At 37.3% G+C, this 12,370-nt stretch overlaps 1 protein-coding gene across 1 annotated transcript in view; it reads right to left on the bottom strand.

The window, feature by feature from the left end:
- The window catches only part of CCDC73 (coiled-coil domain containing 73), a 151,701-nt gene that overhangs the window by 12,960 nt on the left and 126,371 nt on the right, over positions 1-12,370 (bottom strand). Inside the window, 1 exon segment of the mRNA XM_030917797.1 lies at positions 114-300. Within this exon segment, the coding sequence (XP_030773657.1) occupies positions 114-300 (187 nt within the window).

The following is a 12,370-nucleotide window of genomic DNA, read 5'->3' as shown; positions in this document are numbered from 1 at the left end:
AAAGACTAGGAATAAGTCATGAAGAGGGGAGACAGAAATGTAATTTCCTCAAAAATACTTACTGTAAACATCAACATACAAATTAGAAAATACCAATATAATTTTAAGGTTACCTTCTATAATGATTTCCTCTATAAATGAGCCTTCTTTCTTTTCTTTTTCTCTGTATTCAGTATCTGAACAAAAATTCTCCATATTTTCTTCCCTTATTTCTTGCTCAGTATTATATTTCTGTATAATGGTGTTTTCTGATTTTTCAGTTGACATTTCACTGTTTTCATTATTTACTTCTGGAGCATTCTAGTGTAAAATGGAAGAGATTCTTTTAAAAACATTGTTTACAAGTATAAAACATTTGAGCAAATGTGATAAATGTGGAATCTGTGTTTCAGTTCAATCATTCAGCAATTTCTATTTGAAAGTCAAATGATTTTTTAGTAAGTTTAACATACCATATACCATACTCTATAACGACATCACTTTACATTCCTTTTATGTAGTCTATCATATTTAAGCAAAATGGAGACATTTATACATTTTCAAACATGCATACCACATTATTATATAATACCACATATTACATGTAATAGAAGAACCACCCTATTATTAAAAACAAGATAGACATGGCAGGTAAATTGTTTTGAGCAGGAGTCTATTTTTTAAAGAGATAAGTTCTTGCTATGTTGCCCAGGCTAGAGTGCAGTGGCTATTCGCAGGTGTGATCATAGTGCACAACAAGCTTCAAAATTCTGGCCTCACACTATCCTCCTGCTTCAGCCTCCTAAGTAACTGGGATTACAGGTACTCACCACCATGCCAGGTTTAAAACAGCGAATCAGTCCAACATGCTTTTTTTTCCCCTATATATTGAGCACATGTTACATGTGAAGCACTGTACTAGGCTTTCGGATACAATGATGAACAAAATACAGACTTTGTCCTCAAAAAACTTACAGTCTGGTATGAAAATAAGAAAATAAGTAACAGGCAACTTTAATAGGATGTGGTAAGTGCTCTGATAGGGATAAATACAGGTTACCACGGGCACATACAGGAATAGTCCTGTCCCTGTTTTGGAGAGTCAAGGAAGGTTTCTTGGAGAAGGTGTTAGCTAAACATACCTGAAGTATGATATCGAGTCACAGATGGGGATAAGGAGGCACTCCAGAAAGAATAAATTGCATATAGCAATGCTTAAGAGCAAGAAACATTAAGAGTATATTTATGGAACTATGATTTCATTTGGCTAGAGCTTACATGCAGGAAGAAGAATGAAGAGAAATGATGCTTGAGGTAAGCTGGGCCTAGGTCATTAAGGGCCTAACACAGCATGTTAAGGAGTTTCAACTCTACCAGGAAGACACTGAGAAGTCACTGAAGGGTTTTAAACAAGGAGTGAATAACATGATCTGACTTTCCAGACCATTTTGGCTGTAGTACAAAAAAATGGACCAATGTTTTCGAAACGTCATTGATGGAAACCAGTAATGAGAAATATTTTATAACTCAATAGGCACATCAAACAGTACTACTGTTATACACACTAATGTTTCCTATGCTATTTCATTTTAAAAAGAATTCTGGTCACAAACCACCAAACTAATTTCCATGAACCACTGATAGGTTGAACCTAGAAGTCTGAAAAACACTAAAGGGAGAGAACACATGGGGCAGAGTGGTGCATCAGGAGAGTGCTGCAGCAGTCCAGGTGACATCAGTAAAAACAAAGAGCTGTGAACCCATTGGTAATTTATGGAACTAAAGTTAATAGGATTTGGTCAATGATTGCATGTGAAGGCTGAGGGAGAAGGTGAGTCAAGATTGACTCCCGTAGCTCAGATTAGGTAAGTAGATGACTGGTGGATGTCATTCCTTGAGCGAGAAAACAGGAGTAGTAGTAGATTTGGAGGAAAATATCATGAGTTCAGTTTGAACCTGCTGAGTTTGAAGTGTTAGTAATACATTAAGGTGGTGATATCTAATGAACCTGTATTTATTTATTACTTTTGCCTTTTAAATAATTCCAACTTTTAGATTTAAGAGTATACATGTGCAGGTTGGCTACATGGCTATATTGCATGATGATGAGGTTTGGGGTATGACTGATCCCATCACTCAGGTAGTGGGCATAGTACTCAATAGTTTTTCAACCATTGTCTCCTTCCCTCCCTACCTCTTCTAGTAGTTCCCAGGATATATTGTTGCTATCTTTATGTTCATGAGTACCCAATGTTTAGTTCCAACCTGTAAGAAAATTGGTATTTGGTTTTCTGTTCCTCCGTTAATTTGCTTAAGATAATGGCCGCCAGCTTCATCCATGTTGCTGCAAAAGACATAATTGCATTCTTTTTTATGGCTGTGTAGTATTCCATGGTGTATATGTACCACATTTTCTTTATCCAATCCACTATTGATGGGCACCTGGGTTGATTCCATGTCTTTGCTATTGTGAACAGTGCTGCATTGAACATAAAAGTACATGTGTCTTTTTGGTAGAGCGATTTATTTTCTTTTGGCTATATACACAGTAATAGTTTTGCTGGGTCAAATGGTAGTTCTGTTTGAAGTTCTTTGAGCAATCTTTCCACAATGGCTGAACTAATTTACATTCCCACCAACAGTGTATAAGCTTTCCCTTTTCTCTGCAGCCTCGTTGGCATCCGTTGTTTTTGACCTTATTTTTATTTATTATTATTTTTTGAGATGAAGTCTCACTTTGTCACCCAGGCTGGAGTGCAGTGGTGCGATCTCAGCTCACTGCAACCTCTGCCTCCTGGGTTCAAGCGATTCTCCTGCCTCAGCCTCCCGAGTAGTTGGGACTACAGGAACGTGCTGCTGCGCCCAGCTAATTTTTTACTTTTAGTAGAGATAGGGTTTCACCACATTGGCCAGCTTGGTCTTGAACTCCTGATCTCAGGTGATCCACTCGTCTTGGCCTCTCAATGTGCTGGGATTCCAGGCATGAGCCATCGCGTCCAGCCTCTTCTTTTTTTAATAGTCATTCCAACTGGTGTGAGATGTTATCTCTTTGTGGTGTTGATTTGCATTTCTCTGATGATTAGTGATGTTGAGCATTTTTTCATGTTTGTTGGCAGCTTGTATGTCTTTTTTTGAGAAGTGTCTGTTCATGTCTTTTGCCCACTTTTTAAACAGGTTATTTGTTTCTTGCTTGTTCAATTGTTTAAGTTCCTTATAGATTCTGGATATTAGACCTTTGTCAGATACCTGGTTTGCATGGGTTGTCTATTTACTCTGTTGATAGTTTTTTTTTACTGCTTACAGAGAGTGTATTTTGAGAGGAAAAGAACCTAAAGGATAAAATGCTGATGAAAATCTCCAAGGGAGAGGCAAAGAAAGAGAAAATTGTAAAAGAGATTGAGAAAAACAGTATGTTTTTTACCAGAAACTTTGGATTGGATTAATATGAGTTCAAATTTTGGTTTCAATATTTATTAGCTGTGAAATCCTAGAAGGAAACTTGTGGTAGTTTGTATTAATAGTAGCTATTGCTCTATAACAAATTATCCTAAAATGCACTGGTTTACAACAGCAAACATCCCACAGTTTCAATGGGTCAGGAATTCAGGAGTAGTTGGCTTGATGGTTCTGACTCGGCATCTCTCTTGAGATTCCAATCAAGCTATCATCTACAGCTCCATCATGTGAAGCCTTAACTGGTGCTGGAAGAGTCTCACTCATATAGCTGGCAGTTGGTGCCAGCTGTTGGCTGGGGTGCCTAAATTCTCTTCCAGGTGGTCTTTATCGTCCAGGACTTCTCTTCACAGGACAGCTTAGACTTCTTTTCATGATGGTTGGGAGGGTGGGAGAAAGAAAAACACACATGCACCCAAGACAGAAACCATAGTTTTCTTATAATGTAATCTCAGAAGTGACATTGTATTACTTCTACTATATTCCATTCATTAAAACCAAGTCATTAATCCAGCTCACACTCAAGTGGAGGGGATTACAAAAGAGCAATGAGTAACAGGAGGTGGGAATCACTACAGGCCATTTTAGAGGCTGACTACAACAATATTTACACTCTGTGAGGCTGTTTTCTCATCTATAACAAAAACGCTGTAAAGACAAAAATCAATGTGCAAAGAACACAAGCATTCCTATATGCCAACAATAGACAAGCAGAGAGCCAAATCATGAATTAACTCCCATTCACAATTGCTACAAAGATAATAAAATACCTAGAAATACAGCTAACAAGAGATGTGAAGGACCTCTTCAAGAACTACAAACCACTGCTCAAGGAAATAAGAGAGGACACAAACAAATTGGAAAACATTCCATCCTCATGAATAGGAAGAATCAATATCGTGAAAATGGCCATACTGCCCAAAGTAACTTATAGATTCAATGCTATTCCCATCAAACTACCACTGACTTTTCACAGAATTAGAAAAACTACTTTAAAATTCATATGGAACCAAAAAAGAGCCAGTATAGCCAAGACAATCCTAAGCAAAAAGAACAAAGCTGGAGGCATCACGCTACCTGACTTCAAACTATACTACAAAGCTACAGTAACCAAAACAGCTTGGTATTGGTACCAAAACAGACATAAAGACCAATGGAACAGAATAGAGACCCCAGAAATAAGACCACACATCTACAACCATCTGATCTTCAACAAACCTGACAAAAATGAGCAATGGGGCAAAGATTCCCTATTTAACAAATGATGCTGGGAAAACTGGCTAGCCATATGCAGAAAACTGAAACTGGACCCCTTCCTTACACCTTATATAAAAATTAATTCAAGATAGATTAAAGACTTAAGTGAAAAACCCAAAACCATAAAAACCCTAGAAGAAAACCTACCCAATACCATTCAGGACACAGGCATGGGCAAGGACTTTATGATGAAATCACCAAAAGCAATTGCAACAAAAGCCATGGGATCTAATTAAACTAAAGAGCTTCTGCACAGCACTAACATCAGATCGAACAGGCAACCTACAGAATGGGAGAAAATTTTTGCAATCTATCCATCTGACAGAGGACTAATATCCAGAATTTGCAGTGAACTTAAACAAATTTACAAGAAAAAAACAACTCCATCAAAAAGTGGGCAAAGGATATGAACAGACACTTCTCAAAATAAGACATTTACATGGCCAATAAACATATGAAAAAAAGTTCAATATCACTGATCATTAGAGAAATGCAAATCAAAACCACAATGAGAATACCATCTCACACCAATCAGAATGGTGATTATTAAGAAGTCAAGAAACAACAGATGCTGGCGAGGCTGTGGAGAAACAGAAATGCTTTTCCACTGTTGGTGGGAACGTAAATTAGTTAAACCATTGTGGGAGAGAGTGTGGTGATTCCTCAAGGATCTAGAACAAGAAATACCATTTGACTCAGCAATTCCATTACTGGGTATATACCCAAAGGAATATAAATTATTCTATTATAAAGATACATGCACACGTATGTTTACTGCAGCACTATTCACAATAGCAAAGACGTGGAACCAACCCAAATGTCCATCAATGATAGACTGGATAAAGAAACTGTGTTAGATATACACCATGTAATACAATGCAGCCATAAAAAGGAATGAGATCATTTCCTTTACAAGGACATAGATGAAACTGGAAGCCATCATCCTCAGCAAACTAACATAGGAACAGAAAACCAAACACTGCATGTTCTTACTCATAAGTGGGAGTTGAGCCATGAGAACACATGGACACAGGAAGGGGAGTAACACACACTGGGGCCTGTCTGGGTAGGGGGCAGCAAGGGGAGGGAGAGCATCAGGACTAATAGCTAATGCATGCGGGGCTTAAAATCTAGGTGACGGGTTGATAGGTACAGCAGACCACCATGGCACATGTATAACTATGTAACAAGCCTGCACATTCTCCACATGTATCCCGGAACTTAAAGTAAAATAAAATTAAAAAAAAAAAAAGAAAGAAAGAACCTCCAGGGCATAGCCCACTTGGGCGGGGCGGGAGGGATGCTATAAAGATTAAATTATGTATATAATACACATAGTGGATAGTTGCCCAATTAATGCTGTAACTATTATTATAATAGTATTCTTACCACCATAAAAACGTGGCCTAAGAGGTAAAGAAAAAAAAAATCAGAAGAAAGAAATAGAAGAAAAGGAAAAGAGAATTCAAGAAAGAAATAGTATCAAATACTTTGAAGGGACTGAAAAATGTAATATCCAAAGGGACTGGATGCAATATCCATTTTATTTTATTTTATTTTTTAATTTATTTTTATTTTTTGAGACGGAGTTTCGGTCTTTCACCCAGGCTGGAGTGCAGTGGTGTGATAGCTCATTGTAACCTCTGCCTTCCAGTTTCAAGTGATTCTCCTGCCTCAGCCTCCCGAGTAGCAGGGATTACAGGCGCACCACCACATCTGACTGATTTTTGTATTTTTAGTAGAGACAGGGTTTCACCATGTTGGCCAGGCTGTTCTTGAATTCCTGACCTCGTGATCCACCCGCCTCTGGCTCCCAAAGTGCTGGGATTACAGGCGTGAGCCACCGCGCCCGGCCATAATATCCATTTTATGGAGCAAAAGGGCAAAGCCAGACTGCCCTATGTTTTGGTTTGTTTGTTTTTGTGACAGGGTCTCCCTCAGTCCTCCAGGCTGGAGCGCATTGGTGTGATCATGGCTCACGGTAGTCTCAGCTTCCCAGGTTCAAGTGCTCCTCCTACCTCAGTCTCCCAAGTAGCTGGGACCACCAGTGTGTACTGCCATGCCCAGCTAATTTTATTTAAAAAATTATAGATTCAATGCTATTCCCATCAAAGTACCACTGACTTTTCACGGCATAGTGAGACAAAGGTCTCACTATGTTCCCCAGGCTGGTCTTGAACTCCTGCACTCAAGCAATTCACCTGCCTTGGCCCCCAAAAGTGCTGGGATTACTTACACGCATGAGCCACCATGCCCAGCCCAGACTGCCCTATGTTGAAGGATAAATGGGAAGTAAGAAAGCAAGAAGTATGAGTTTAAACCAATCTTTCAAGAAACTTTGCTCTACAAAGAAGACACTTAGGGTATTTAGAAATGGGTGTGAGATCAAAAGTATTTCTATTATTTGTTTACTTTTTAAAATGGGAGGGACTTAAGCATGTTTAATTGCAAATGGGAATATATAAATGAACACAAAAGGAATATAACTGATAAACACATAAAATATGTTTAATAAAACAAAAATGTAAATTAAAACTGATGAAGTATTAAGAAGGTTGGAGAAGACAGGTACTCATATACATGGTTGGTAGGACTATAAACTGGTACAACCTTTCCGGAAAGCAATCTGGCAATATGTGTCAAAAATTGTAAGTGAGAGGGCAGGGCGCAGTGGCTCATGCCTGTGATCCCAGCACTTTGGGAGGCCGAGGCGGGCAGATCACAAGGTGAGGAGATTGAGACCATCCTGGCTAATACGGTGAAACCCCATATCTATTAAAATAAAATAAAAAAAATTAGCAGGGTGTAGTGGCATGCGCCTGTAGTCTCAGCTACCCGGGAGGCTGAGGCAGGAGAATCGCTTGAACCTGGGAGGTGGAGGTTGCAGTGAGCTGAGATGGTGCCATTACACTTCAGCCTGGGTGACAGAGCAAGACTCCATCTCCAAAAAAAAAAAAAAAAAAAATTATAAGTGAGAAAGCTCTTTGACCCAGCAATACCATTTCTTGAAGTCTATCCTAGAAATAGTCACAAACATACACAAAGACATTTGTACAAGGATGCCCAATAGGGAAGTGGATAGATTAATTACAGCATGTCCTAGTCACACAATGGAAACTGTGATGTAGATCTGTTTTTATGGACTTAGAAAGATATCCACTATTTAGTAAAACTTTTTAGCAGTTCCTCAAAAAGTTAAATATAGAATTACCATTCCTCAAGGATCTAGAACTAGAAATACCATTTGATCCAGCGATTCCACTACTAGATATATACCCAAAGGATTATAAATCATGTTACCATAAAGACACATGCACACGTATGTTTGTTGCGACACTATTCACAATAACAAAGACTTGGAACCAACCCAAATGTCCATCAATGATAGACTGGATTAAGAAAATGTGGCACATATACACCATGCAATACTATGCAGTCATAAAAAAGGATGAGTTCTTGTCCTTTGTAGGGATGGATGAAGGTGGAAACCATCATTCTGAGCAAACCATCACAAGGACAGAAAACCAAACACCACATGTTCTCATTCATAGGTGAGAATTGAACAATGAGAACCCTTGGACACAGGGCGAGGAACATCACACACCGGGGCCTGTCGTGGGGGCAGGGGGGAAGGAGAGCATTAGGAGAAATACCTTATGTAAATGATGAGTTAATGGGTGCAGCAAACCAACATGGCACATGTATACATATGTAACAAACCTGCACGTTGTGCACATGTACCCTAGAACTTAAAGTATAATAAAAATAAATAAATAAAAAGAATTATCACAGGACCCAGCAATTCTACTACTAGGTATATACCCCAAAGAACTGAAAATATGGACTCCAATAGATGCTAATGTTCATAACAGCATTATTCACACTAGTCAAAGGGTGGAAACAATCCATGTATCCATCAACAGATGCATGGATAAACAAAAGGTGATATATCCATACAATGGAATATTATTCCACATAAAAAGGAATTAAGTTCTGATACATCCTACAAACAGATGAACCTTGAAAACATCGTGCTAATAAGCCAAACAAAAAGGACAAATACTGTATGATTCCACTTACATAAAATATAGAGAATAGGCAAATTCATAGAGTCTGAAAGTAGACTAGAAGTTACTAACAGCTGAGGAGAGGGGGTAATGGGGATTTACATTTAATAGTTACCAAGTTCTTGTTTGAAGTGATGAAAAACTTTTGAAAGTAGATAGTAATGATAATTGTATAACACTGAAAATGTAATTAATGCCACTGAATTGTAATTTTAAGTATAACCACTTGAAAATGGTTAAAATGGCAAATTTGTAAATGAAAAAGGCTACAAAACATCACAGTAAGTATATTAATTTTTTAAGTGCACATACATGAGTATCTAGGTATACTTGTCTCCAGATGAACACATGTACAGAAAAACATCTGGAAGTTTGTATACCAAAATCTTAGCAATCACTTCTAGGTGGTGAGACTGCATGATCTTCACTTTCTTCTTTTAAAGTTTCTATACTGTCTACATTTCCTAAAATGAAAATATATGACTTATGAAATGATTAACAAGCTACTTTTAATTTGAAAGTGAATGGATGCTGAAAGATTTATTTATGAATGCAAGTCCATATTTATTGCTATAAGGAATCAGAGGGTGTATGAATCACTTGCCATTTATCATTCTCAAGCTATATTGTATTAATGAATATTAAAATGATAATATATATCTCCTGGCTGGACTACTGCCATGTTCTCCAAGCTGGTCTATGTGTCTTTAGTTTTGTCCCACTCTAGTCTATCACATCATCAATAAAATGATCTTTCTGAAAGGTAAATCTGATCATTTTACTCCCTTGCTTTGAAGCCCAAAGTTCAAAGAGTCAAGAATAAACTTCTATGAATGGACTATGTGCCCTCTTTAGTCTGTTTTCTGCCTATCTCTTTCAACCATTTCTGCTACTTATTGCATTGCCAGCATCCTATATTTGCAACTATTCCAAACTACTTCTAGTTTCTATATTGAATAATGATATTACACATTTCTGTTTGCCTATGTTATTCCACATACTTGAAATGCTATCTCTGTCTGGAAATTTCTTATTTTTGTCAACTCAGCTAAAAATTCTCCTACAGTGTGAGGTCTGCCTTGAGCAGCCCCTCCTCATCTAAATAGAGTTAATCTCTCCTTCCTTTGTGCCACTACTCTTACTCTGAATATGCTGCTTTAAGCACTTTTCACACTACACTGCAATTGCTTTTTAACCCGTTTCTTCTACTAATTGGAAATTCCTTGAAACGTCATGTGTTTTTTACTGTATTCCTATAGTTTTCCACTGTATGTGACACAGACAATAGTCAATAAATATTTATTGAATATGTACACAGATAAAATGAAGTAAATGAATGTTAGCAAACACATGTATTAAGAATATCTACTTTATTAAAGACATGTATATTATAAAAATAAAAATATCTGCTTTAAGGACTAATTACAGAGCTCTTTAAAAATAGTATACTTCCCTAGAATGTATATTATATGATTTTTAAAATTTAGATTTCCAGCCATACCAGAGTACTTGACTTGCCTTCCCACTGTAAATAACTAGAAAACTAGATATAGTGTATGAAACAACAGTTTTCAGACAACGAACTACAAACAGAGAAAACTGTGTTCTCTGAGAGAAAGAGGAAAAAGTGAGATGAACCCTATGATTACACAGGCTTACTACCTAGACACTTTCTACACCATAGCACAAGGAAGGGGCACTCTTGCAAAGCAAGATAATCTGAGTTGAGAAGACAGACATCAGAATTTAAAGAGGCTAAACTGGCTGTCATTTGTGAGGCAATGTACTGAAGATGAAGGAGCTACCCAGAAAAAGAGCTCTAGACATCTGCTGTTTAATCTGTTGCTGAATATTAACTGGGACATATGAGGAGTAAAAGTCCATGAAGACATACAGGGGAGCCACAAGCTGAGCAATTTCCAGAGCTCCCACAGGTCTAGGTAAACTCTGAGTTCCAACAAGCCAGACAGGAGTGAACTTACTGAATACCTGGGACATTTTGTAGAGACCCCCAGCAGATCATGCCTTTCTAGCAGGTATGAAGTAGCCGCAGAGTTAAGGGCTATTCTAGATGCTTCCATAAGTTTAAAAATAAGCCTCAAAATGATGAAGCTTATCAGCAAGTAACTTAACCTCCTGCGAAACTTTGACATTCTTGAAATAAAGATAGCAAAATCTAGCAATCAGCAATGTAAAATTCAAAATGTTCTAATACAATAAAAAATTTACTAGACAGGTAGAGAAGCAGGAAAATGTTACCTGCTTATGTCACTTTTTATAACGTAATAAAAACAAATACAGAAATGACAGAGCTAATAGAATTAGCAAAGGAACTTTAAAACAGCTATTACAAATGTTCAAGGATTTAAAGGACAATGATACGAACATAATGAAGAGAAAAATTTTAAATCCCAAAAGAAAAAAATGAACCAAATGGAAATTCTAGAGATGAAACTTACAGTAAATAAAATTAAAAACTCACTGAATAGGCTTAATAGCAGATTAGACATTTTAAAAAGAAGTATAAATGAACTTCAGGACATAACAACAGAAACAATCCCAACTGAAGCAGAGAGGGAAAAAAAGACTGAAAAAATATGCAACAGAGCCTCAGTAACCTGTGGGACAGTATTAAGCAGTCTAACATGTGTAACTGAAGTCCCAGAAAGCAGACCAAGGGGACAGAAAAATAATAATTGAAGAAATGATCAAAACTTTTCCAAATTTAATGAAAACTATATATAGCAAAGAAATTTAATAAATTCCAAGCAAGATATGCACCAAGAAAACCATACCAAGGTATATCATAATCAAACTACTTGAAAACAGACATGAAGGAAAAATCTTAAAAGCAACCAGAGATATAAAGACACTTATAGAGATGGGTTAGAAATATCAGAATTGTCACAGACCTCTTGCCAGAAGCAATGCAAGCAAAAAAAACATTGGAATGGCATCTTAAAATTAATGAAAGAAAAATTATCCATCTAGAATTTTATATCCAGTGAAAATATTCTTTAAAATTAAGGAGAAATAAACCACCTTTTCAGACAAAAGCTGAGAGAATTCCTTCCAGCAGATATGCACACACACACACACACAAACGTTAAAAGGTAGTTCTTCAGGTTGAGGAAATATACCAGGTGGACACATGGATCTAAACAAAGGAATAAAGAGTGACAGAAGTGGTAAAAGTGGTGGTGAATATAAAAGATACTTTATCTCATTTTTAATTTTCTTTATCAGGTAATTCTTTGAAATAAATAATATATGGTGGGTTTTATAACATATAGAAGTAAAATATATGATAACAACACAAAGGACAGGAAGGAGAAAATGATAATGTAGTATTGTAAGTTTCTTAACTTATCATAAACCTTGGTATAATATTATTGGAAAGTATACATGATAAACTCTAGAACAAGGGTTGGCAAACTACAGTCAAAGGGCCAAATGCGGCCTGCTGCCTGTTTTTTTTTTTTGGGGGGTCGGGGGTGGTGGGGAGGGAGATGGAGTCTCGCTCTGTTGCCCAGGCTGGAGTGCAGTGGTGGATCTTAGCTCACTGCAACCTCCACCTCCTGGGTTCAAGTGATTCTCCTGCCCCAGCCTCCCAA

This window comes from Rhinopithecus roxellana, chromosome 15 (genome assembly GCF_007565055.1).
Source record: "Rhinopithecus roxellana isolate Shanxi Qingling chromosome 15, ASM756505v1, whole genome shotgun sequence".
Taxonomy (NCBI): Eukaryota; Metazoa; Chordata; class Mammalia; order Primates; family Cercopithecidae; genus Rhinopithecus; species Rhinopithecus roxellana.
Note: the sequence above shows the minus strand (reverse complement) of the source record. Positions and strands in the feature narration are given on the sequence as shown.